The 27,792-nt window shown below is 41.3% G+C and overlaps 1 protein-coding gene across 1 annotated transcript; it reads left to right on the top strand.

Moving 5' to 3' along the window:
• The first annotated feature begins 1,869 nt into the window (after positions 1–1,869).
• LOC306966116 (exostosin-1b-like) lies at positions 1,870–27,792 on the top strand. Its single transcript, XM_079560762.1, has 11 exons — positions 1,870–3,720; positions 19,292–19,385; positions 20,518–20,625; positions 20,713–20,832; positions 22,665–22,797; positions 23,674–23,792; positions 23,971–24,066; positions 24,628–24,717; positions 24,794–24,954; positions 25,033–25,204; positions 25,499–27,792. The coding sequence occupies exons 1-11, from the start codon at positions 2,765–2,767 to the stop codon at positions 25,682–25,684; spliced, it is 2,235 nt and encodes a 744-aa protein (XP_079416888.1). The 5' UTR covers positions 1,870–2,764; the 3' UTR covers positions 25,685–27,792.

Here is a 27,792-nt window from a genome sequence, read left to right as displayed (position 1 = left end):
AGAACAACATGAGACGGTGGCAGTATCCTCCTTACCGTCTTTGATAAGTCGTCCATTGGGAACCGGAGCAGTGCTGATATCTGCCTCTCCTGAGAAATGTCTCTTCACATCCACTGTGGACTCTTCTCTGCCATGTGCAAAATCACTTTAAGTCATTTGGTCGGGGAAGATGTGAACTCATCAGGGTTTAAAGTTGTTTAGTTGTATACTTGCAATATTTGAAGACTTGCTTGTCTTAACTCAATAAAATGTATCCATAAAGGTGCATAATCTGTCATTACTCATTAGGTCCATTGTGTTTTAAAATACCCCTTTGTCACTGGCTATTTCTAATAAGCCAAGTGCCAGGTCTACCCGTGTAGTCGAGTGTCTCCACTAGCCAGACCAGGGTCAAATGGGTTCAGCTATAAGTTTTGGGACCATGCTGCTCAACCCTGGGCCAAACGCTGATAACTAACGTGATGTGAACAGGCTGCTTGGTTAGAGGAGATATATGTATATGTCCCTCACTGGGACATACGAGATTTAATATTTCATATCATACCGCTGGTGAAAAAGGTGATTTTGCCACGGTTTTAAAGTTAGAGATGATTTCATTGTTAATTTTAAGTGAGTCCAAGGAATTATTAACCTTTGATTTTTCTAGGCCAGAAAAGTATGAAGAGCACTGCTCGACCTCCTCCGGCCATCTTGATTTAATACAGTAAAAGCACCACAGACCTTTCTTTTGTAGATTTCATCAAGTTTACTTTGGCACAGTGATATGCTGTAACTCTTCTTCAGTTAAATTCTCATTACTAATAATAGACAAAGATGCAATCTGAGAGCAGAGATCGTCTTCCTCTTGTTTCTGGGTTTTGATTGGTTACTGCTGTATGATCTCATAAATTTACCAATGTCATATGTCAGTAGTTCCCAGGTTGGCCTGATTTAATTGCATGAAGATTTAAGATTTCTAATAACTGAGGCATGAGTAAAAAGGCTGTTATTGATCTTCCAACTTATAAGCCTCGAGATGTTAACTGTAGGCGAGAACTCAAAGTTACGACTAATAATTTTATAATTAGAAAATGGAGCTGCATGTGTACATTTTAAAAAATATGCATCAAAACTGTTTACCTGAAATGCTTCCTGCTCAGTGATTTATCAACAGAGATTGGCAGTAAATTTACTCAAGTACATGTACTTAACTTTTTGAAAGATTGTACTTTTGTGAGTTGTTTTTGTTCGTACAGTACTTTTTTTTTACAGCTTGAGTTGCCACTGTGAGTAAATCTTTAAGTGACAAATCATTTTGATGCATAACAAAGGTGTATTTCTTGTATTGTTTGCGAAATTCTTCATAATTATTTTTTATTTTTATGATTTGTATGGCATTTTCTTTGAAGATATAAAACCAAATGTTGTGTTTTATTTCTCATAATTTACGATACTGAAACATGAATCAGACTTTTACGCTCAGTTACTCAGTAGTCACAGTAGGCCTACTCCAGTAAAAATTTCTTCAAGTACTTTTTAACTCTTACTTTATAATTATTTGGGACCATACTTTTTACTTCTACTTCGTATAATTATAGGCGCATTGAGTTGCCTTGTGCACGCGAAATGCACAGTATAAATAAACTTTCCTTGCCTATTTCAAAGTAATGTTACTACATATTTTGGCGACTCTACCCACTTCAGCTTCTCATGCCTTTTGGCAAGCTACCAAAAGTGGGCTGGAGCTCCTGGTACCTCCTGGAAGCTCCTGAGCCACTGGTTGGAGATTCCTCAAGACCCGCCCCTCTCGGCTGTGACGGTGCCCGAAACTACCGCTCCCAAACGCGATGACGTCACGAGCTGCCCTGGTGTGCAGACGGCTGACGTACGCGGTGCTGTGCTTGCAGTCTCTCCCATGTCCATCCAGGACTCCTGTTTTTGAGTGCGAGGCACCACTCCAGCTCTTACACCAGGGCTGAAGCCGCTAGCGGAGGAGTATGCCGGCTGTTTCTACCCCGACGGAGCGGTGGACAAGTTAACGAATCCAGAAGAGACAAGTTTTCCAGGGGAAGATGATGAACCGCCTGGCTGTGTGATCAATTTTCGAGCAGCGTGAGAGCTACTTTGATGCCTCGCCGCTTTGCTAACAAGCTAACTCAATGTTTTTAGAAACTAGCCTGGTAGTTAGCCCGTTAGCCAGCTGAACCAACTTCAGTCATTTTGTCGTTATTATGTACAAAACTGAGGCACACTCACTATATTTCAAAACACGCCTTTGATTTGACCACATCGTAGTAAATAATGGGCAATCCTGTACACCGGTGTCCGCTCGAGGGCTAGTTTTCTGCTAGAACAATAGTTAACTCTTCAGGCAGTCTGTTGCTTATTCAAGTTTGGACTATTTTCATTGTATGTTAGGGGATAGTTTGAGGGGACAGGCAAGTCAAATGTTAAGGGCAGCGTAACTGAGAAGCAGGGAAGGAGTTGGATACTCATACTTGAGGGAGCTATGTTGTAACTCCCAGGAGTGGCGTTTTGGGTTCAATCCATACACACCTATTGATGAGGAGCTGAGGTGAATGAACATTAAAAGTCGCCCACATGCGCTGGCTCAGTTCCCGGACTTGTGAAAGGTTATTGAAGCAGAAGGTGGGACAAGCGAGCTCACAACCCTTGCAGCCCGGGGGAAGATGGCGGAGAGATCCCACTGTAGTAGGAGCTGAGGCCAAAACTTCCAAACCCCACGGATTTACCGCGACAGTTCTGCGCTCGGATTGTCGGACACATGCAGGCCAAAAAACGCTACCTAATCCTGCTCTCCACTGGTACGTGTCTCATCCTGCTCTTTTGTTTGGGAGGCTTACAAGTTCCCGTGCTGTCCCGGCGGGGTCACAACAGGCGTGATGACCGCAGCCTCCCGGGGTCTCACCCGGGGCAGCGGTGGCGTCGCTTCTTGGGACCTCTGCAGACCTTTGGCTCCTGGCAACCGGAGCGCAGTGACGACTACAATGGGCACATGTCTCCCAGACAGAAAAGAGAGGCGAACCTGGGCGTGTACACAGACAAACGCTGCAGAATGGACTCTTGCTTTGACTTCTCCTTGTGTGAGAAGAATGGCTTTAAAGTGTACGTCTACCCCGTGCAGAAAGGGGAGAAAATGTCAGAAAGTTACCAGAACATTTTATCTTCCATAGAAGGGTCCAGGTTCTATACAGCGAACCCAGCGCAGGCCTGTCTGTTTGTCCTAAGTTTGGACACACTGGACAGGGACCAGCTCTCACCACAGTATGTCCACAACCTGAGGGCAAAAGTCCAAGGCCTTCCTCTCTGGAATGAAGGCAGGAACCACATTATTTTTAACTTATACTCAGGCACCTGGCCAGACTACACGGAGGATCTTGGCTTTGACATAGGATATGCCATGTTGGCTAAGGCCAGCATCAGCACTGAGAACTTTAGACCCAACTTTGACGTTTCCATTCCCCTTTTCTCCAAAGAACACCCAAGGACAGGCGGAGACAGGGGCTACCTGAAACACAACACTATTCCCCCTTTTAGGAAGTACATGCTCGTTTTTAAGGGCAAGAGGTATTTGACTGGAATAGGCTCAGACACTAGGAATGCTTTGTATCATGTCCATAACTCAGAGGATGTGGTGCTGCTCACTACCTGTAAACATGGCAAGGACTGGCAGAAGCACAAGGACGCCCGCTGTGATCGGGACAATGCGGAGTATGATAGGTAAGTAACTACATTACTTTACATTGTAGTTTATTACACTGCTGCTCTGATCAAATCATGTTTTGTGCTTCAGTTTGTGCTTTTACCGCCTCAGAACCATGAACACATGTTCCATTTAGGTTGTTTTTCCACTGTTTTCAAACTTTTGCATGTCCGTGTCTTCGACCAAATGAATATACATCAGATCAAGAGAATTCTTTTTTAAGCAGATAGTTTTTCTAAATAGCAAAGTGTAGAATAATGTAGTTGTATTCCCTATTTAGGGATTTGTAGTCCACATCTACATCTAATGTCTTATTTCCTTTTCGCACTTAAACTTCAGCAAATTGTGCCGCGAAGGACTCTCTCCTGAAGTCCAGTTGACCAACTGTGAAATTTTAGTTCATGTTCTGATTATAATTGTCGTCAAGCAGATACAATGTTTTGATCCTTTTGGGATTCATGTCTGGCTGTTATTTGGTGTTGGTGGCTGGTGCGGGCTGCTCCTCTTTGGCTCTTTGGGACGGATTAACGGGGACAAAGCTGGTGCCAGAGAGGGGAAGCCACTGTGTCCCCTGTTTGCGCAGTCACTTCCCACACAAACTCCAACTGGACCATCTGACTGCCCCAAATCATGTCCCACTTGACCTCTTTAAAATGTTGTGTTTCTGCTCATTAGCTTCTGTCATTCATCACTTTTTAATTTTGCTACCAGAGGCAAAAACTTCACTGGAAATGTCTGCTTTAAATGTACTTTATTTACTTTAAGCTAAAAGGAAGCTTCATTAACTACTCAGAACGTTGGTACTTTACAAAGCTGAAGTTACTGTGTGAAATTATTGGACTAGAAAAATCTGCAAAAATCTCCTAAATTCATTCATTTGTCATTGGTTGGTGACATGCTTACTTAAGGAGTGTGGTGTGGTTTTGCAGACGCACAATTGCAACATGCCTTTATTTAAAGATATTCTCTAATGTTGGTTTAGCATCAATCCTATGCGGCCTCATGTTTGTGCCTGTCGTTTTAGGTACAGTAGGTATCAGTTTGGTGTTTCATTAGTTGGCACCGTGGCACATAGCATTCTTTATTTCACTCATAACAAGACATGAAGCTCCCTCTATCACTGAGAGCCAGCTTGTGTCGACTGCCAACTTGTGCCAGGCGTTGATTTGATTTCACACAGTGAGATGGGTGGCACCGGAGCTATAACCCAAAGGAAAAGTTAATCCTCCTGTCATTAAGTAGTGTTGTGGAAGCAGGCTTTTGGATATTGCCCTTACCAGCTTAGCTTCACTGCAAAAGCATGCAGTTGTTCAGTTGACTGGCTTTAGCTTGATCCACACCCATACCAGTGATTTCCGATAAATACCACAGACTGATCCTACACTTTTCCCTGCTGTTGGGGAGCTGTAAAAGAAAATATCAAACTCAAATGTATCACAGATATTACTCTTGTGGTGAAATATTTCAGTACAAGGCGTCTTTTACAGCCACTGCTTAGAAAGACTTGCATTGTACCTACCGCTTCTGTTAAACACATCAAGGATGTTTTCATATTTCACTTACAGACTTTAATTTAAGAAGAACATAAGAAACTCATGAGGTTTGTGAAGGTTGCTTGGGTTTGTTGTTCAGGAGAAATTCAAATGGTTAACATTAATTCTCAGAGCTAGATCTTCAGATGCTGCATGGCTTCCATAGTCTAATTATGCCCAGACCTGCTGCGTCTCTGGCTTGGCCCCCAGAAACCCACAGCTCTGTGGAAGAATGAGGCTGGGGCCAAAGAAGTGGGTGGGACAGTAATCAGGAAATCCAGTCGTCAAGGAGATCAATATTTGCTTTTGCTTCATGAATCGACTTCCAAATTTAAAGTGTGTCTGACGTTTCCTGGGCTGTAAACAAGACATGTTTGAATAAGCTTCTTGTAACAAGTTCATATGAGAAAAACATGAAATGCTTTTTAAGCTCCTTTCTGGCCTTAGCCCCAGTTTCTGTGGCAGATGGATTTAGATTTGGGTTATGGCATTGGCCTATTTGTTAAATGTGTTAGATATCTCAATCTCTCAATGAGGCACAATACATGTTCCTTTCGACAGACGGAGAACAGCGATGGTTTGTAAACCTTGTGTGTGGCTCCATAAATGCTGTAAAAGCACTTTCGTGACTCTGCAGGCTGATCATACATCACTGGGTCAGACAGTGCAGTCTATGGTCTAACTGGGTGGAAGTAATCGTTTATGTGCCATGGCTGTGGCCCTTTGTGCAACAAATCCCTCTTATCCTCCTCTACTGACAACAAGGAAGTTGTGACAGACTGAATGTAGCCTCTCATCATAATTACCATGTAATGGCCATGTCAGATCTGTGTGTAATAGTTTGGGCTTTGTGTCCAGATGTGTGCCTGTACTTCAATAGAGTATAAAGGACACATGCTGTAACACATATTTAACTACAGTAAATATGTTTTATGTTTTTGTTTTAGTATTCAGGAGTTGATGAGTATCCTTTTCCTTTCAGTGAATTGTTGCTCATGCAAGATTGTGAACTCAGATACAGAGATCTTCATTTAACCAGCCATTCAAAGTACTTATTTCTACTCGTATGGAGACAAACAATATCACAATATATTGCAGAAAGAACACCGTCCAAATGGCCAAATGTGGGATAGAGATATTTGGTTAAAAGCTGCAAATAAGCTGCATTCTCTTATTAGCTGCTTGTTTGCCTGTCATGTCCTACCAGTAAACAGTGTCAACATTTTTGCGTGTCTCTGTCACTCACACGTCTGCACTCATCCACTGTATACAAGCAATACAACGCTGCCAAAAGAGAGCAGGAAAGCTACAGCAGGAGGCAGGTTCAGATGCAATTTTAACCTCAAACTGAAAGCCCTCTCACAGCTTGTTTCCAATTAAGAGGCCCTGCCAAGCGAGCGAGTACAAGAGGGATGGAGCGGGGATAAACTCAGAGAGTGACTTGTGGAGAGGGGGAGTAGGACCTCAGACAGAAAAGGCACATACAGCGACTGTGAGAAAGGGAAGCAAAAGGGAAAGTTGAATAGAGGAGGAAGGATGCATGCAGCAGGAGGTGAGTGCAGTGGCTGACTGGGCTCACATGGGTCTGCTAGGTGTATTTATAGACTTGCAGCAGGGTTTTAATCCTCAGTATTGGCTGAAGCTCCTAGCAAAGGGCTGCTAGCCAAGTTGATGCAGGCTTCAGAGCTTGTGAAAAAAAGATAATCGCTGGGGGAGGATGCTCGATCTGAGTTCTTGCACATATAAGTGGTTCTTTCAAACAGTTGGCGACTCTATCTATAGATACGATCATGGAAGGTCTGTTTTTACTTGTCAGTAGAAAGAATTATGTTACATTCAGAATGAAATGGAGAAATACAACTTAGACACTAAACTTCACTGTTTGGTGCTGGTATGTGCATATACTTATTACTTACTTTTAACAGTTTTGTAGCTTGACAGTAAAACCCAAGTTTCCGCACAACTTGCTGTCTGGATTTAACTCTGTAGTTCCTTAAATTTTGTGTTCATTTTTTCTTCTATATTATACATTGTACTGATTTCCTAGTGGCCCACCTCTGCTGAACTCTCCTCAGCCACTTCTTCGTTACCACAGGCCAAGCTGGAGGGAGCTGAATGATACACTGGGTAAACCACAAAACCACTGATTATGAGTTTACTCATCGTCGACGCAAACCTACAATTGACATTTACATGACCACAGAACACGTCATGTTGTTTAGATGTTTTGACCTCGTTGTGTTTGCATTTCTGCCGTGCATCCTACTTCTATATTTTTATTTGACTACAGTGTAACCTCAGAATTGTCGGTGCGTTTGTCCCACATACTTTAGGCAGGAGCTGGCAGACGGCTGTACTCAATTGGATGGCCTCCTTTATATGCTGTGCCTGAGTGCGACCTTTCTGCTTTGGACACCTCTTGCACGACAACAACAGGGCGCATTAGTATTCAGCACTAATCTTCATCCGTTTCTCATTGTAATAAAATGTGTTGACGCTAAATCACCCATATCTTTTATTAGACTGAAGTGAACGGTTAGGGAGAAGTGCTAAAACGGTCTCCGCTATTGCGAAGGGATTAGAGAGATTATGGTAAGTGATATACGGGAGCTCATACAACGGCGAGCGGAGGCCAAACCCGGTCTGGCGTTCAGATTCTCCCCTTGTTGATTCACGCAACCCCTGCACACCCGTTAATAAGAGCGATAGTGGTGCCGCAATTTGTACACAGAGCCATAGACCAATTAGGGTCTGGCACAAGGAGCTGAGCCGATAACCTGCAAAATGTAATCACATTAACTACGCCTTCTGCAGCAAACAGTGGGATCAATGGCTTCCTTTTTTTCATGTAGATTAATTAGAGTGTTTTGCTTCCATCCAACATCGCCATCAGCCAATTTACCCATTTTTAGTTAACCTGCAAAAGTGTTTATAACAGGCAGTTGTTGGTACTTCATATAATTCTTTGTTCCTCCTCGTGCACAGTTCGTCTTCTTGGCGGCTGCAACTGCAACAGGGATATTGTTTCCCAGAAGAGGCCTGTTTACTCAACACAATCAATTTACTAATCTATTTTTTTGCTGTCAGGATTTATGGAAAGCCAGGGAGTGGGTCAGGCCATTGCAGATCTACGCTTCCATGCTCATTATTTATTCAAAACATTTCTTGATTTTTCCTTTTATCAAGTGCTCGTAAGGCTAGTTTCCAAGAGCAGTGGTGTCATGCTCTCTCAAACGCATGATGTATGTTTCATCCTTGGCAGCAGCAAACAGGTAATACAATCAGGAATGTCGTTGGAAGGAGGAGAGCTCAGTTCCAGACTGTGAGGGCTCTTCTGTCGTCGAGACAAAGCGCATATTACTACATCCCTTTTTTTCACATTTTGTGTTTTTTGCTGGTGACCTGTTTTGAAAAAGGCAAGGCAAGTTTATTTATAGAGCACAATTCATACACAAGGCAAATCAAAATGCTTCACAGTTGCATAAAATTACAAGAAGGCAGATGAAATCGATGAAACATCTGCATAAATTGAATCAATTACAAAAAAAGGCACGAGTGTAGATAAAATACTTTCAGTTATATGCCCAGGAAAATAGATCTGTTTTCAGCCTGGATTTGAACATTGTTCTCAGGGCCCCAGATGGTTCACACGGCTGTAACATGTCGAAATGTACTTTGGTGCTAAACCATGAAAAGACTTGTACAGAAGCAGAGCTGTTTTAAATTCTATTCTCTGAGCGACAGGAAGCCAGTGTAGAGACCGGAGCACTGGACTAATATGGTCGTATTTCCTGGTTCTTGTCACTCGAGCAGCAGCGTTCTGGATGTTCTGCAGCTGTATAACAGTGAGCAGCGGTTACAGTCGTCCAACCTGCTGGAGACAAATGCATGGATAAGTCTCTCTAAGTCTGGTTTGAACACTATTCCTCTGATCTTAGCTGTGTTTTTCAGATGGTAAAAAGCTGCTGATGTTATTGCTTTGATGTGGCTGTTTAAGTTCAGGTCTGGGTCCATGATTACTCCTAGATTTCTAACCTGATTTTTTTGGCTTTAGAGAGAGAGAGAGACTCAAGGTGACTGATCTGAAGCAATGATCTCAGTTTTGTCTGAGTTTAGTTGGAGAAAGTTGTTTTGCATCCACAAACTGATCTGTTTGACGCAGTGACAGAGTGCATCTACAGGCCCATGTTCACCTGCCGTCAGTGTGTGAGTGTCATCTGCGTAGCAGTGGTACGAAGCATTTTTGATGTTTATTGCTGTATAAAAATATGATCACCGACTGACCTTCCTGGCTCGATGGTCAGTTTATTTAGACTTCGGACTGGAATAGTAAAGTAAATGCAATGTATAAACAATGCAATATATATATATAAACATTTTTCTTTTCTTTTAATGTACCCATTTTTCTACAATCAGCATTAAAAAAGAATCAACTGTGTTTCTTTTCGTGCCTTGCGGACAGGATTTGTGTGACCGTGAAACATCTTACTCTGAGCCGGTGCCTGTCCCCAGTCGCTTACTTGGCAGTTGGCACTAGGGGTTTCTGAATTATTATTTTCCATCTACCATGAAGCATTTTGAGAGCGACATGAAGAATTAAGCAGCACTCTAAAACCTGGACCAGCCAAATCCTGCAATTTTAATCCTCTGGTCCATGCAGAGAAGCAACCTGCTAAGCTACAGACAGGCTTTCTGTTTTATTTTACCGCAATATTTTAGTATAATTTTACTGATATGTACAAGACCGTTTAAAGTACATTTAGTGTTTGGCTGATTCGGGAACAAATGGCCTTGGATTTTGTTTGTGAAGGACACCGCTGTGCTTTGTTAATGTTCCCCTCTTGGCAGCTCTGAAATATTACCAGCCACCATGTTGCGAGGCTTGGCTGGTAGAGACTTGGATCATCAGATAAAACTGGCATACATTCACAAAGGCAGATATGCTATCGCGCCCTGTCCTCTTTGGACTCCGCTTTGTGCGATAAGGATGCTAACCTGCAAAAGTGAACCGCGACAACGTGTGACCGTAACTCTTTCTATGTGATTCCAAGACTAAAATTTCAGTCATCTTCAGCCTTACTTCAGCCTTTTTTTAGCTGAATATTTCTACAAGCATTTGTTTCAAACTCTTGTGACTGGCTTTTGCAGCTTGTGTCATTTCTCCGGTGAATTGGCGATTTCCCCTTGTGAGGTCACATCCAGAGGGCAAGGGAGGAAGTGTAGTCTTTGATCTTTCCCGCTGTTCAAACTAATTACCTGCCTGCAGCGGTAACCACTCCAGGCTGAGGAATTCATTAACAGATGATAAAGCTTTGTTCTGGCCCATACTCAAGAATTCCGCTCATTAAGACCAAATAGCCATTAAAGGCTCACTGTTCAACACATTTTAAATTATGTCGTGACAAGACTTGACTTTTGTCCGATTGTTTGGCCTTTCTCACTTTCTGCAAAAGGATCTATGCTTTCAAGTTCTCCTGCATCTCATTATGCAGATTAAGTATCTCTGGTATGGCTGCACTCTTTGGTCATATATCTTGCAATTTTTCAGAAAAGATTTGCAATGAATACAATTTGCCAATTCATTTCACATTGCTTTTTTAAACGCAAAGGATCTGTAGAGTGGGAGAAGACTGAAACAAAAGATTCACATGCATCTAGGATTTTATAAACACATAAACATTTTTGTTTATATGGTATAGACTTACAGCTTCCAAGTGAGTCTGCCTCTTGTTTTTTTCTTTTACACTATTGGAACAAATGTTAGCTATTTAATAATTCTCTCAATCCAGAGTATTTTTAGTCCCCATTATCACCATCCGTGCTACAATATTCTGGTAATTTCACTGCCTAATGGGATTTTCTGTATTCAGTAACACACAGTACGTTTCCCCTGCTCTGTCAGACATGTTGGACTTCTTTGCCATCTCAATCAGTATGTTTGCATGTCTAGTCCGACTAGGCTAAAGATTTTATAAATTCGCTGAGGGTTTTAGTCACTTTATTGGTGCTTATTTCTTGTTTTCATCTGATTGATCGGCGCTAATGTTACCTATGGCTCTGATGGGAGTCCGCTGATTCTGTCACTAGGTTGGCTCTCCTGTCAACTTCGTTGCGCTAGTAGAGCACGGCTATGCTGAACAACAGCAGAAGTCCATTAGAAGCAGCTAACACTTTTTATTTCTATGGGTAACCTGATCTCTTTTATGATGTGCCAGTTAGTTTCCGAGGCAGGGGCAACATGTCAATCCAATACGCTTTGATCTGACCCCCGATTGAACCTCCCGGGTTTACATAGGTTTGGGCAATCCTACAGTGATAGTCAGACTAGACGAGAGATTCAACTTTCCCTTCGTCCATGTAACCGCAGTGGATGCTGCACTGAAAGGAAACTCTTCAACATCCTTGACTTGACAGGCAACAAAAAAGGCATTCCTTCCTAATCCGTCACTTTTACAAGGATTGCCAAGTGCCACAAATTTCTCCTAGTTGCTGCAATTTAGCGTTTCCTTTGGGATGATCTGCAGTGTTTTTCCCTTTCCCCATCATCATTAGTCCCGCCGCCACCCTGTAATCTCTCTTTCTGTCACTGAGGCAATGGGGCTTCTCTCTCCTCTGTGGTCCTGTAATTGTGAGGTAATCATCTTCTCCCTCTTGAGAGCTAAGAGAGCTGTGTTTACACTCTGGTTTTTTGGCGGCTCAACTTGGTGAGACACTAATTTACTCTCTCTGCAGAGTGAAGCCTCTCTTCTCATTACTCCTCACTGGCTCACACTTACAGCCATTCGTTTCTCATTTCAGTTTAGGTGGTTGTTGTCGTCTGATAAAGTTACCGTCTCGAAGGGAAAATCACAGTCATGCGGTTTAAGAAAATCCATAAAGTCATTTTAGAAAGAAATTACATTTATGCTTATTCTTATATTGTGCTTGACAGCCTTCTCAAAGTAACACTCTGTGATTGTAAGCTACTAGCTACAGCTGCTCTGGAGTTGTCTGCGAGGTTTCCCATCTGTGTCATTGGCCTCTTTGACCACCACCAATCACTCACACACTCACTCACACACTCACTCACACACTGTGGTGTCTTGCCCAAGGACTTAACAACATCTGCATGGAAGCCAGAATTTGAACCTCGAACTTTCCAGCTCCAAAACGATATGCTATTCCATCTGAAGAAAGATGGAGATAAAAATGACCAAATCTGCCAGTAGCACTGTTTCTTAATCCTTGCTTCATGTTTTAACAAAAATATATATCATATCTAATAACCCTTTAAATTACTTTGTACAGATTTGATTGGTCTGATTACATTTGCTTTGGATGGTCATGATGTTTATAAGATCCCTTGTAGTACTTTGGCCTCTTCACCACCTTTCACCGTGCGCTGTCCTGTCCAATAAAGTCTTAAATGCTTACAAAATATCCAGGCAGCTTCGTCATCATCCTTGTTGTTCTTTGTGGCCATTGCCCCCTGTGCACTAGGCTCATCATGTGTCATATCACATGTGCCAAGCTCTAATGCTGTCCTGCAAACTATGAAAGATTGTTATACTATATGTAAACGGTAATGCCAACAGCGCTCTAAATCTTTTAAGCCTTTCCAGACTAACTAATCTCAAGCTTCTCTCCTGTGAAGTGCATAAAACACCCTATCGGTATTTCAAAAAAGTGCTCACACCCATCACAAACTGAGACACGTGGTTGGCTTCTTGACTCTCCGTTTTCCCTTCATAAATTGTTGCAAATCATACACAAATACAAAATGCCCCATAACGGATTTCTCACTCCAGACGGATCACTGGCCTCAGCAGAACGGCTTTATCTAAATCCCACTCCTGCCATGATGGATATTGGATCAGATCTGCCACAACCAACCCCCAAGTCTATTTGATGGTGCATCGATGGGGAAACTGGGCTGATAACATCCTCTATACTCAGCACCAAGAAAGATGTTACAAAGCTTCTTTCTTGCTGTCAGGACTATTGCCATGGTTGCTTTTCCTCTTAAGGGTAGTGGCTGTCTGTAAGCTGACAGGCTTTTTTCACCCTTCTGAAAAACACATTAATATTTAGAAAGGTTCCCCACATGCTCTGCATTCATACAGGCGTATACAGGCTATTCACTTTAAATGGGCATGTTCTGATTACATTTCGGTGTCCTCTCTGCTCACCGTTTCAATTCACTTTGCCTGTGTTTTGCCCCCTTTTCCAACACGATTGTCCCGTCCATTCATCAACCTTTCAACTCTAAACCCTAACCTTTTGTCATTCAATCTCTCTCCATCGCTATCAGCCTGCATCCTTTATATCTCCTCCATCCACTCCAGCTTGGCCCATGAACACAGACATTCCTGACCTGGCCTTATCTCTCGTGTGACGAGCTACTGTAGCCGCAAAGTCATCCTGATAGCATTCCTCCCTGCTCAGGGATCCCGAGATTAATTTGCTCAACTTCCACCTTTGTAAGAGGAGGAAACACTTTGTGTGTGAACCCATTTGTGTCTGTGTAGACAAATAGTGTGACCTGAACGGTCTTACTTGACATTTTTATGATTCCTGACAGCAGAAGTCACACGAGGCATTTCGGTGCTAATGGCAGACTCATTGAAAATAGTGATTTTTTTTCACTCAGATTTCTTGTTCGGCTGCGCAGCATCGACTTCAAAGTATCATCTTCATCTCCACCTCTTCAGCCTGATGGATTGCTGATTAGAAGCTATTTTCTCGAGGCACAATTAAAGCTTCCTGACACTTGTATTTCAACAACACACTAACTTAATTTAACAACTCTATTGCAATGAAAATGGCAAAAAATAGGGTTGGATCGTTGCATTGTAAGAATACAAATGGAGATTAACAAGATGTATTCAAAGAAAAGTAATTAGGAGAATTAACCCGCGGTCATGGTGAACCGCGCTGGAGCAGGAGACCCCTCTAAGCCTGTGTAAATGTTTTATACGCCTGTCTTTGAACTCATTAACCACAGGAAGAGGAGTCAGGCTTATGGGTGCCTACAGAAGAGCAGCTAAGGCTTTATTTATCAAATGAACCTGTTGGTTCTCTAATCATCCGTGACACAATTGCTGTAAATTGGCTTGTTGTGTTTTTAAGCCCCTCAAGTGCCAGCTTCAGACAATGCAATGCTTATTATTATGTGAGTCGTTATTTGTGCACAGCTTTTCCCACCTGGAGGAGATACTACCCTGGCCCTAGTGCTGAGTGCGGCTCAGCGACTGTATACCCCAAAAAAAGTGGTAGTCTGTAGTGCAGCTGGTGTTCGCACATGCTCTGTACATCTCTCCTTCTAGGCGAGTCAGCTCCCAGCTAAAACCATGTGTTTGTGCTTCAACTTACGTCGATACGGTCTGCACTAGATTGGGAATATTTGGTGAAACTATCAGCATTTATATCGCCATGACTGTGAGGATCTTTGTATGTGTTGGTGCCGCCGCGTCAGCCTCTGCTTCCCCCCACTCCCTCCCTGCTCCCCTTGTAGCAGCCGCAGACGCTCCTCGTTTGCTCATATGCAAAATACCGAAGTACCACAAGCTTTTTTGACATGTGTGAACAACCCAAGTGGGAGAACGGTCGTCTGCAAAAGCCACAGATAAACCATGCGCACTGTTTGTGAAAGGTTTAAGTGATGCTAACTTAACTTGCTCCACATATTTTATTCATCTTGGTCTAAAGACTCTGCATGCTGCTAAGTACAATTGTTAACTTGATATACATTTGAAAAGCAGTCGTAAAACAGACAGACTTTACATGCATATTCACAGAGACTCTTTAGTGGTAATGCTTTGGACTGCTATAATGCCATAGACGTAAATTAAAGCTGCAAACTAATCTACTTTGCTCATTCTTTGAGATCATCATGTTGTCTTTTTACCCGTTGGTTTTGTCAAATAAAAAATCTCAGTCCTCAGTGGTTAGGCAGTGCCTTGGGCCGCTGAAGGCTCTCAGATGTGTATTGCGATCAACATGAGTCTTTTGTGCGCCTTTGCATTGTGTGTGACTGTGACATTCTTCATGCCTTGGGTGGCGGTGGCTGCGTGGGGCTGGGATACTGTGTGTGGTTGTCAACGGATGTTTTTTCCTTTTTTCTTTCTCTTCGCTTTTCTCATCTGATGACACTCACTTTCACTCGGTCTCTTTCACGCACAAATTCATCTGGCTTGAACTCATAGTCTTGGCAACTGCCGGCTGCCCATCAACGTGGCTTGAGAGTCACAGAAAAGAAGAAGCAGAAAATATCATTTGAAGTCAGAATGGAATCAGAGAAGGGTGGGAGAGTGGCATTGTACTAGTGCTGCCATCGTTTCAGGCTTTGAAGTTTATCTCTGACAGTTCTTTGATATCAAGGATACTCCCAGATGCAACGGATAGCTACTGAAGATGTGGCTTGTGTGTCATTTACTGAATATGTATCGAGCAGTAGACTGAATCAATAAAGCTCTTAAGATTATATATATTTTTATGCATTCGTATTGTTGGCTGATATATATTAACCTATATCAGCCTGGCTAAAAACCATCTTCAGACCAATTTAAAATATTCTATTTACTCACACCCATGACATTTGTAGGTACGCGTGTGACCAAATGATTTGCACTTCTGTATTGCAATTGAAAGGGAACTAGCTCATACAGACAATAGATGCATTGGAAAGACACTTTACGACCACAGATGAAGTAGATCATTTTTGACATGTCGTTTTCCGCTGATTTGAGACCTTCTGTAAGTGTCTGTGTGCCATTGTGTGGTAATGTGTGTGGTCTTTTTTTTTTTTTTTTTGTATTGTGGGATACAAACACTTTTCTGTTCCGCAAAGTCTCTTCAGGCACTTGACAGAGGGAGACATGCTTTTCTTTTTCACGCCATCCCTCCTTGTTGCTAGGATACTGGTTGATCTTTTTTTTTTCCTGACCCAGCTCAAATCTCTTATTTCTCTTGTTCAATGAGGAATTGTTTATTTCATGCGATCGGCCTAAAGGCTGGCGATATGTGCTAATTACACCCGTTCATTAGACATTCACTACTACACTACATTTTACCATGAGGCCTTGCACGTTATCATGTAGGTCTACATGTTCCAGGACTAGACGGTTAAATTATTCATGTGAGTTGTGTCGGGGAACTTGTGCTGCAGCATTGGTTTTCTGTAGGTTTTACGTGTTTGTGTAGGTGGAAGAGAGTAGCAGAGCTTCACTCGCAAACATGGTTCGCTTTGATCGTGTTTGATTGTGAGAAAAAGCAGCGTGCAGTTTGCAGTAAACCACAAGTCACTGCAATTTGTGTTCAAGCTGTGTGTTGGAGATGCTGACTTCAATGAAATCTTCCTCTTTTGCACTTGCGGAAGGTTGACATTTGGTTGATATTTGTCTCATTAGAAATTTCTACAATAAAACTGAAGTAATTACTGACTTTTCCTGTGTTTGTCGCGCGATTCTTTTGTTGATGATCACTACATGTCACACCAAAAGAGAATCATAATCTTGATATCTACATCGTTTGCCAGAAAAGGCTTACACTGGGTCTCCACCAATTTGGGAAAATATTGAAAATGCAGTAGCAGTCTTTGCAATACTTTTGTTGAAATCCAATCAGTTCAACACAACCAACAATCCTAACCCTAATTTGGAAACATGCATGATAAATGTATAAAAGGCAAATTTTAACCTATTTGTGACTCCCCATCCTTAACGTCTCTGACATGCAGCAGCGTATACTGTGTGGCTGCTCCTCCCCACATGCAGACGTTTGGAGAGAGATAGGAGATCACTGGAGGTATGCATGCAGAGCAACATCTGGTCTCTTCTGCCTTTGCACTGACAGAAAATGTGATGGATGATACATTCACACCCAGCTGTACCCAGATATGGACCCATTGCTCTCATTTTTATAGACTGACAGAACTGTTAGCGACTACAGTGATTAGTTGCATGCCTTCGGTTGGATTATGTGCTTGTCGTGCTAAATTAAAGATAGTTCTATTTATGATGCAGGAGGGATGATGAAACGGATTATGGTTCATAATAATGGAGGGCTGACATCGTTTTTGAGCGCAGCTACCTACCACCACTTGTCATAAAGACCTCCTCATGCCCGTCCAAGGGGGGGTTGGGTCTCTATTCTGAAGGGTAGCTAGCATTTATCGATGACTGGATGATATCTTATATGATTTAGACCATCCTCCACTTCTTAAATCCCTCCTCAGAGTTGGACACTTCCCTAAAACATGTTTGTCAGTTCTTAAGGATGAAAGGCTTGTGACATCAATGTCTTCTGTGTGACCCAACGCTCCCCTCAAGACATTTTCACCTACAGCCAAAAACACATGGCATTTGGTCTATGATTACGATGCCTTAGTCTTTAGATGTCTGTTAATATTGAAGCTATGAGAAATTAAAGTCAAGTGCTTCAGTGTGAACGCAGACTCACACAACCAAAAGTTTAGAAAAGTTGGTATGTTTTTGATTTTTTCCTGTGGTTTTGGCAGTGTAAATGGCGCCTTACTCATCTTTCAGGTAGCTGCCATCTGGCATCCATAAACAGGAAGTGACATCACACTCTGTTAGTGATGGGCGATGCCACATTTTTGGAACTGATACGATGCCGATACTGGGGTAATTTTTGACAATATTGATACAGATACCGAGATCATACTGGTGATATCATATGGGTGAAAGCATTTCAATCAATATCCATTTCTTAAATGTATTATTTATATGATTCATATGTAACTTGACAAATATATATTACTATAACTGGTTAACTTTATGTATTCAATGTGAAATTAAATACATAAAGTTTAAAATGAATGACAAACAGATCCTAAACTATAATGATATGGATGTCAATACTCGGCTGATGTGGAGCAAATTTAGTAACGATACTTTCACACAGTATCGATACTTGAAAAGTAGCCGTTTGGTATCGATACTGCAATACTTTGTATCAATCCGCCCATCCTTACACTCTATGATCATGACCTCTCAGTTTAGCCTGGTCTGTCTATTTAGGTCTGAAACACTGCAAGACCCAACCCAACCCTCCCCCTGACCCAACCCACCCCTACTAACTATAAGCCCAAGGTACACATGATGCATAATTTTGAACTCAATTATTATTCGGCTGTACATTCATGTCTGAAAAAGTTATCGCAGTATTTCTGAGTTCTCAAAGACGCACGACAAGAGTCCATGTTGTGTTGCTCCAGCCTGTGTGTTTAACTTTGAACCAAACCACCAGTGGTTTCTGGCCAATAACGGGGCAGTAATGCTTTGCGTAGGCGGGTGTAACATTTGCCAACAACAAGCTGTTTTATCGCTATTAATTAACAACAAAAAACACAAGATATGCTGCTACAGACATTTTCAAACCTAATGATTTAGTGGAATTCTAGTTTGTTGTTTTTGAGACTTGGCTATGATTGGCTAGAACGAGGTGCGCTTGATGCCAAACGTTCTTCATCTCCCCAAACAATTTAAGTCAGAGCAATCCCAGATTGATATCAGTGCTAATGTTATTCACACTATAATAGCAAGCTGGCTCTTGCCAATTTACGTTTTACAGCAGCGTAACATAAAGATTTACATTAGTATTTCAAAGACAAGCAAAGTGAAATTCTTTGCATGAGTCAGGGTAAAAGGGGTTTTGCTCACACTTTCTCATGTACACTTGATATTGACAGAAGAGGAATTCCAAGCAGCTCTATTATACAAGGGAGTGCTGACTGAGGCCTAGATTGGACAGAGGGAACAAGGAGGAAACTAGAGATTCTGTGCAATGTGCAGGTGAGAGGGCAGCAGGTTTAAAGATCACCCTGCAGACAAAGAAACAGGGTTAGCCTTTAGGTCATGGTTTTGATTCAGTGTCTGGTGAAAAATTGAGGCTTTTTTTGCTTTTGCAGAAATGTTTTAGTTAAGGTAAAGGTATACTTTATTAATCCCCATAGGGAAATTCATTCTCTGCATCGGGGATCTTTCACCGCAACACTATAATTAATGTATTTAACATTAATATTTATTAATATATTCTACCTTTTTGTCTTTTGCAGGTATGACTACAGAGAGATGCTGTACAACTCCACTTTTTGTCTAGTACCAAGAGGACGACGACTGGGCTCCTTTCGATTCCTGGAGGCTTTGCAGGTTAGCCACTCTATTTTATATGGTACACGCACATTGATCACACAGACACAGTTTAACAGCATGTTGCCTGGTCATTAGGCATTATTTTTGACTCATCCAACAACATAATTGCAGTGGAAATATATTTTCACCAAAGCAGGTGGTGACAGTGATGCAAGAAGAGCAGAGTGTGTCTGGCTTGAATGTGTAGTTGCCCAGAGGCAGTATAGGATCAACTCAGTGCCCTTTGTAAAAGTATTACGGAAACATGGGAACTTGTGTGAGGCGAACATTTGTTTTTTGCAGTTTAACTTTAATTCTGTTCTTCACACACAGGAGGGAGTGAAGTCAGTCAGTGTGATGCTGTTTTTTGAGCATCATGGTTGGAAGTGCAGAGGTTTCATGACGCCAGAAGACATTTAGATTCTTTTTGTGTTTGTGTAATATGATGTGCTGAAAGAGGATTGAGCTACAGGGGTCTGAGGCTGATTGCTCTCTCAGCTCTCAGGGTTTAGCACATGGTGCCCTTGCTAATCACAGCAAGATTAAATGAGTGAGATGCCGCTCTAATGCTTGAGTCTTCAGTATGTGTGTACGGTGTATTAAAATGACAATGCCACTCAAGAATGACCTTATTTATGTGCTAGTGTTGGCTGTGTGCCTCAGTAAAACGGTATAGACCTTCACTTTCATCAGTCTCAGATGTTCAGGTCTAGTGCTGTGCATCTTCCTTGAAATAATGAGCTTTTTATGAAGTGTCTCACTTGGAGAGCTAATCCTCAAGGTGCTGTTAACGCCTTGTATTTAAAACTGTGTTGGAGCGTGGAGACTCCTACTGCTTAAATTGCCTGATTAGATTGCTTGTGAAATGATCCTTATAGAGTGATGACAGAAACATGCAGTGCATAAGTCATTTCTGTATAATAATGCCATCACCCACAGAGTGCACTGTTACAAACATTTGTTTGTCCTTTTTCAAATAAAAAAAAACAAACAAACCAAGGATTTGCCACAAACAAACAGATGGTCCAGCTTTGTGCCACCCGTTAAATGCTGTGTTTGGCTTGCAGCAGCGTACTTTGCACAAAATTGGGTTATTTCAAACATATTCTTTCATCATTTAAAGCAATGCCTTTGTGTCATATCCAAATAGGCGGCATGTGTGCCAGTTATGCTAAGTAATGGCTGGGAGCTGCCCTTCTCAGAGATCATCGACTGGAACACGGCAGCTTTGTGGGGAGATGAGAGGCTGCTGCTTCAGGTAAACAAATGTTACTTTTTTTTTTCACACGTAATGTAAACAAACATACACAAACACAGTATAATAACTCAACCATGCTTGTTTCAGATCCCTTCCACCGTGCGCTCCATCCACCAGGATAAGATCCTCTCCTTGAGGCAGCAGACCCAGTTTCTTTGGGAAGCATACTTCACCTCTGTGGAGAAGATAGTATTAACAACATTAGAGGTACGCACATTGTGCAACCCGTATGCTTCCTTTTACTTATTATTTCATTCAAATTCTCAACCGTTTTCAGTTTGGACATTGCTAAAAGGGAAGGCTCTGTACATAATGATACAATGCTAACTTGCTGTTGTTGCTGCTGCTGGATGTTCCTGAAATAGTTTACGCAACTATCCATCATGTCCGGGTTTTGTGTCTGTCCAGGGTTGCCAGATCCTCAAAATCAAATTATCAAACAGTCAGTCCAGAATTATCGTATTTGTGTTTACAATGTGAAATTTGAAGCATATCGGAATTACAGCCCCACACTCTCAATTCCTGATAATGCAGAACCCATGAGGTACATATAAACCATAGGACCCATGATATGAATTTGTGTTTAGTATGACATCCGATGTGTCAAACAAGGACTAAATTATCACAAAGGCCTATTAAAAATTCTATTTGAACTATCTGAGGCAATGAGGACTCAACTAAAACTCAGCCAGGCCTGTATAAGATTTGATATTAGGCGCACAACCGCGCAGATCTCCTAAAACAACACACAACCAGCCCAAAACCAACAGTCACCTGTTTAAAGAACGCTTACATTTCAAGAAAAACTAAACTGCTGCATTATTAAAACAAGCACAAACTGTTTCTCTCTTGTATCGGTCAGAGAGTTGTAAAATTGCTCCTCCAGCACTTGACACTCAAATTTCCTCAAAAGATATAATCCACAGAAAGCCGGTCCAACTTCTTTACGTCTGTCGCTAAAATAACGTTAAATATCAATTTTTGAGAGGTTTTACGAGCTGCCAAGAGAAAAACTTAATTCATAAACAGTAGCAAACGCCAGACATGCGTCCCACACCTGACACACTTTACAGGGAGACAGGGGGGGCCTGTACCACTGATCCAGGGTCAGTATTTCCCTCTGAGGGGCTGTCTCCAGATTAGGCCGATAAAAAAGTGCTGTAGAGACAGGACAATGCTTTTAATCAGACTTTATCTGGCAACCCTGTTTCTGTCAGAGAGATCTATATTTTTCTGGTGAGTCAGCCTAGTATAATGGTGCTCCTCGACAATTACAAACAAGCACAGATAAGAAAGGATAACAAAACTGCTGTACCTCAATTTTATCACTGCAAATGTTTTTTGAGTGAAGGAACAACATTTTCTTGTCTTTCTTATTGTTATGTTCTTATTAATAATCGTTAAGTTTATGTAACTGTAATTTATGTATATTTACGTGTAAGTTGGTAATTACAATATTGTAACCGTACTCAATGCCAACAGGGTAGGGTAGCAATTTCTTCCTGTCCACATTTGATCATGAATTAAAGATAAAAAGGGATTTGAAAAACAGAACAAAATAAACATCAGGCTGAGTGTGTTACATAAACATTTCATCAGATTGTGGTGCTGTGTTACCTTTTGCCAGCATCAACAGACAGGAAGCGCTGGTTACCCAAGGAAGCTAGCGTCATGTTGCCAACATTTTGTTAGCTAAGAATTCTATTGTGGTAACTATGGCAACTGTGAAAATGCTGTTTTTTTTTTCATACTTGGTTGGTTTATAGTTAATATCTCTGCAATGGCTGGACCTATCTTCATGAAACAAAAACTGTCAAAGTTCAACCTCTCCTCAGCACATATTAACTAAAGTCAAAGTTCTGTGAAGTGGCAATATTCATATTTATGTGAGTGATAATGCTTTGTGAATCCAATCACTGACAAAGGTGTTCACTTTCGTAGATTTTCTTTTGGAGGTTTTTTTGTTTCCTGAGCTCATTCACCTGATGAGCTGAATGAGAATTCACAATTGCTATGTTTTTGTCTTTGATTTTGAGTAGATCATTCAGGATCGAGTTCTGCGGCACTCGTCCAGAAGTTACCTGATGTGGAACAGTCTTCCTGGAGGTCTCTTCACGCTGCCTCAGTATTCCACCTCCCTGAGAGACTTCCCCTTCTATTACGCTAAGCTGGGTCAGTTTATACGCCTCACTTAAGCTCTTGGTGCCCACGTGTAGTGAGTGAATCTCAAGCTCCTGGAGGTTAATGGAGATTTGTTTTCATTTGTGACACCGCTCAGGAACAGCTGGTGTGTGGCAGCTGTTGAATGTATGTAACCTATAACAAATTATGTCATATTTATTGATTTGATAATTATCATTTGTGCTGTAGAAGTTTGCCAATTAGACCTGCCATGTTGTACTTGGGCTTTGTTAATTGGCTTGATACACAGCATGCCATAGACATGGGAATTGAATGTACTGGCACATTTTCCCTAATTAGACATGTTCAGAAACATGAAGCCAAGTAAACTCAGCTCGGAGTAAACACGCACAAACTAGAAGGTGTTAATTGAAGAAGCTGCAGTGACAATTTTCTGAATACAATGTACTGTACTTGACCATGTATGGGACCTACAGAAAAGAATATATTTTAATCTGTTTAATTACTTTGTTTGTTACTGTGGTTATAAGGTTTAAAGAAAGGAGACACTATTAATGCTTTTACAAGAATTTATTACTTTAAATATGACACTATTATTCTTTTCTCATTTCATAATTTTCAGTTAGAAACACTTTATTGTCATTTTAATGCTAAATACAACCTTTTGTTTCATGGGTCACAATCAATAAGAATGTCTTTGAATTAGATGTGCAGTGCACAGTGGTCTTATCAGCTCAAATGGGGACGTGGCCTGCAATGTTGACGAGGGCAGCCAAAAAGCAGAAAAAATTATATATGTTTTAGCAGCACTTTAGACACTGTTAAGAAAATGTGTCAACGCTACATAAAGCAGATTTGCGTTACAGTTGTGGGTTCTCAACATTACATGCATCCTTGTCTTCACAGGTATTAAGCCTTACTCAAAGTTTACAGCCATCATCCATGTAGTGACCCCTCTAGTCTCTCAGTCTCAGCCTGTCATGAAGCTCCTCACAGCCGTGGCCAAATCCCAGTACTGCGCTCAGGTAACTCACCATTACACACTTGAACCTGATACTCCTGAGATAACTGGATTCGGTTCAACTTACTATTGCATTTTTAAATGAGAATGACGTATGTGGGTCTCACATTCTCCTCTTTGGAAACTACCCCTTCCCTGAATTTGCAATGGTGTTGCCATTATCTTTTTTTATTGCACAACAGGTGATTGTTCTGTGGAACTGTGACAAGCCTCTTCCCGCCAAACAGCGCTGGCCTGTCACTGCAGTTCCTGTCATTGTCATAGAAGGAGAGAGCAAGGTACACTATTAAATAATATGTTCATGTTTTTGCCGAGAGCAAAAAAGGAACACAAACAAAACAAAAATACAAAAATGTTGCCAGCTTAACATTGCAACGACCAACATATGGATTGTTTGTTGATATACCATTTCTTTAATAGATACTAGACTACGCTGCATTATACAATGCTTTGATACACTGAAAATTGTCCTGGGTTTTCAAGTGCATTTAGAAGAATAATACAATATCACACTTGAAAAGCACTTGTCATAATTGAGACAAAATTGTGGCAGCGGGGTATACACTTCTGTGAATTCAAGGACTAGACTTGCTCATCTGTAAATTGCACTGTTTCTGCTGTCATTGATGTTGTGTCAGCTGGTAAATTTAGCTGACTTTGCTGTTGACATAGACGTACAAGGTTTAACAGCACAAATAGACACCAAAAGACTGCTGCTAACACGGCTTGTCATGCATACTGTACATCTTCTCATTTGAACCCCATTTTGCTCTGATATTGGATCTTAGAATCTTTTGTTCTCACTGACAACTTGCTGTTGTGGTTTTGTGACTAAACAGGTGATCAGCAGCCGTTTCCTCCCATATGATACCATACCCACTGATGCAGTACTCAGCCTGGACGAAGATACTGTGCTCTCCACAACGGAGGTCAAATACAAATACAATCGATACACATTTTCTAGTTCATTTGTCTAATTTGAACAATTTCCTTTTTCTAAACCAGGTGGACTTTGCCTTTACTGTATGGCAGAGTTTCCCCGATCGCATAGTTGGCTACCCGGCCCGAAGCCACTTCTGGGATAGCAACAAAGAGCGCTGGGGCTATACTTCCAAGTGGACCAATGATTATTCCATGGTGCTGACTGGGGCTGCCATCTATCATAAGTATGTCCCTACTTTTCATCAGAAACTATCGAGTTTAGTAATAGAATTATAAATCGGTCTGTTTTTTTTTTCCTTTAGGTACTATCACTACTTGTACACCACGTACCTACCTACAAGTTTGAAGACCATGGTTGACCAGATGTCTAACTGTGAGGATATCCTGATGAATTTTCTGGTGTCGTCTGTCACAAAGCTTCCACCCATTAAAGTCACCCAGAAGAAACAGTATAAAGAGACAATGATGGGACAGGTAATAACATACACACAAGCTTAAGGCATGAGCAAAGTTAACCGCTAACCGTTTAATTAGCTGAAAATGTGGGTTTAGGTCTTAAGTTATAACTCAGCGAGAATATATCAAAAGATGCATGGTTTTGTGCAATCTGAATCCTTTGACTGGGACGTGAGGGGGACAGGGGTGCATACCTGAGTGAAGTGCAGTGGAATGTCATGATCTGGCATGAACGCAACCTGTAGAAATTTCTGAAGACCATCACATCATGCTTTGTAATTTATTTTTTCAACCTTTTTGTGTACTTTTCAGACCTCCCGTGCATCTCGGTGGGCTGACCCGGACCACTTTGCCCAGCGTCAGACCTGCATGAACAAGTTTGCCAGCTGGTTTGGCACAATGCCTTTGGTCCACTCTCAGATGAGGCTAGACCCGGTCCTATTTAAAGATCAAGTGTCTATACTGAGGAAGAAGTACAGAGACATCGAGAGGCTATAACGCACCGGAGCCCCCCTGCTCTTTGGACAATGTCGGGCAGCGGGGCGCTCTTCCAACACGCACAAATTGCTTATCAGAAATTTCTCAGACTGATGTGAGCTCAAAACGTTTCTACACATGGCTTTTCCAGTGCCCCATGTATGTTGGGGTTATTGAGAAAGCTGTACTCTTACACTACGGCCAGGCTCTAAACTGCTCAACATTGACAAAAGCAGTGATAGACTTGAAAGAGACTACGCTATGCATAGGTTCATGAAAGTCTCTTGACAATATAATTATTGAATTATTACTGATGAACAATGAAGAGAAAAACACTATTTTGGAAGTGACTATTTTTATAAAGCAAATGGTCAGCACTACCCTCTTGTCTGTATTGTAAATAATGGAGTGCCAACAAAAAAAATGGCAACCTTTCTACCACAGAACTGAGGACTTGAGTGTTAAGCTGATTTTCACAGTGCCTAAGTCTTACGGTGTCGGGATGGGGGGTGTCTTGCTGCTTTACTTTTTTTCCTTTTTTTTTAATTCAATCCCAAGATTCTTCAGGTATATATGTATATACATCATGTAAGTGTAAGGAAACAACGCTGGTATACAGCTGCCACACTGAAGATTGGAGTTGGATTGATGAAGAAAAAGAGAAAAAAAATCAGTGTGTCTCTTTTTTAAAAGGCACACAGTGAACTTGAACAGATGCTCTCCTGAAGAATACAAAGGATAATTGAGTTGCCTTGTTTAGGGAGGCTTGCCGGGTTAAGTTATTTGTGTGTAAATGTACCTTTCTGGATTGTGAAACTCTGCAAAGATCCTGCACAGCAATTGGAATGAAAAGTCATTATTTTCATGTCATACGGTTTTGTTTTTTTTGCCCCGTGACAGGTTTGGCTTAGGCTGACAAGTGCTTGACAGAGGCTAACACAGTTCTCATTAGGAAACATTGGACAATGCCCTGAGACTCTGGCATTACGACAACTGCATCATACAAAGTAGACTGCTGTATTTTTGTCTTCAATGTGAACCTTTTTGACAAGGTCGGTGTAGTATTTTGGCAGGTTTATGATGACATAGATGCCTTAGGGATATGAGGTCAGATTTGGACGTTTTTACACACACAAAAAACTGATAGAGTATGACTCATGTTGTAATGCCCCGTCTAAAATCAAAATGGATTTTGGCACAATGTTGTTTAGTTGATTGTTCATTCTTTGTCATTCTTTTGTTTTTTACACTTACGATCCAACTGACATTGACGCTTTTGTTTTCTACCCGAACTAAAAAAAAATGTGCATGTCATATCAATGATTTACAAAAACAAAATGCGTAAACACTAACTGAGATTTTTTTTTTTTACATTTAATCATAAAAATGTAACACTAACAGCACTGCCTAGTGAGCGTTTTAATTAAGTTTCGCTGTTGTGGGAAATGCGTTTAAAAAATTGGCAAACCTGAACCCTTTACCCTGTGTGCCAGTTGTTTAATGACGTAGGGGAGGCTCAACATTTCCATATTTATTTGATTTCATATTCCCTTTCGGTTATATGAGAAAGTAGAATGTATGAAAAAGGTTCTGTGATGGATTACAATAAATCGAAAACTTATTGAGAGCATGAAAACGGTTATGGTTGAAGAAGTGCTATCATGGAAATGGACAGATTCGCAGTGGCAAAATAAACTAGGTGCAATATAAATGACATTTTTTCATCCTTCACTTGTATTGTTTTGGAGGGTGGGGGATTATGTATTGATGTGCCTTCAGAAGAAATTCTCATCCGTTTCCCCTCTTGTTTATAAGAGGGATTTTCTTTTTTTTTATTCCATACATTTTCTCTTGTAAAAGGTTTTAATTGCTGTTAAACACTGGAGACAAGGCTTATCGCACCCGACTGTAACTGACATTCCTGACTCTTGGTTGTGTTACTGCCTTGGTTTACTGAACTTTTAACATGAAAGGAGCTCCATTTCCTGGTTGTGTCAAGTTAAAAGGACATTATTTACACATGGGATTTATCAAGCACCTGCTTTCTAACACACTACTACACATGGTTTTATTATTGTGGAAAGGAAGAAAGAAATCAATGTTTTGTAAAAGAGTTTTATAAGAAACAA

Source organism: Gobius niger (genome assembly GCF_951799975.1).
Source record: "Gobius niger genome assembly, chromosome: 8".
Lineage (NCBI taxonomy): Eukaryota > Metazoa > Chordata > Actinopteri > Gobiiformes > Gobiidae > Gobius > Gobius niger.
This window is presented reverse-complemented; position numbering and strand designations above follow the sequence as displayed.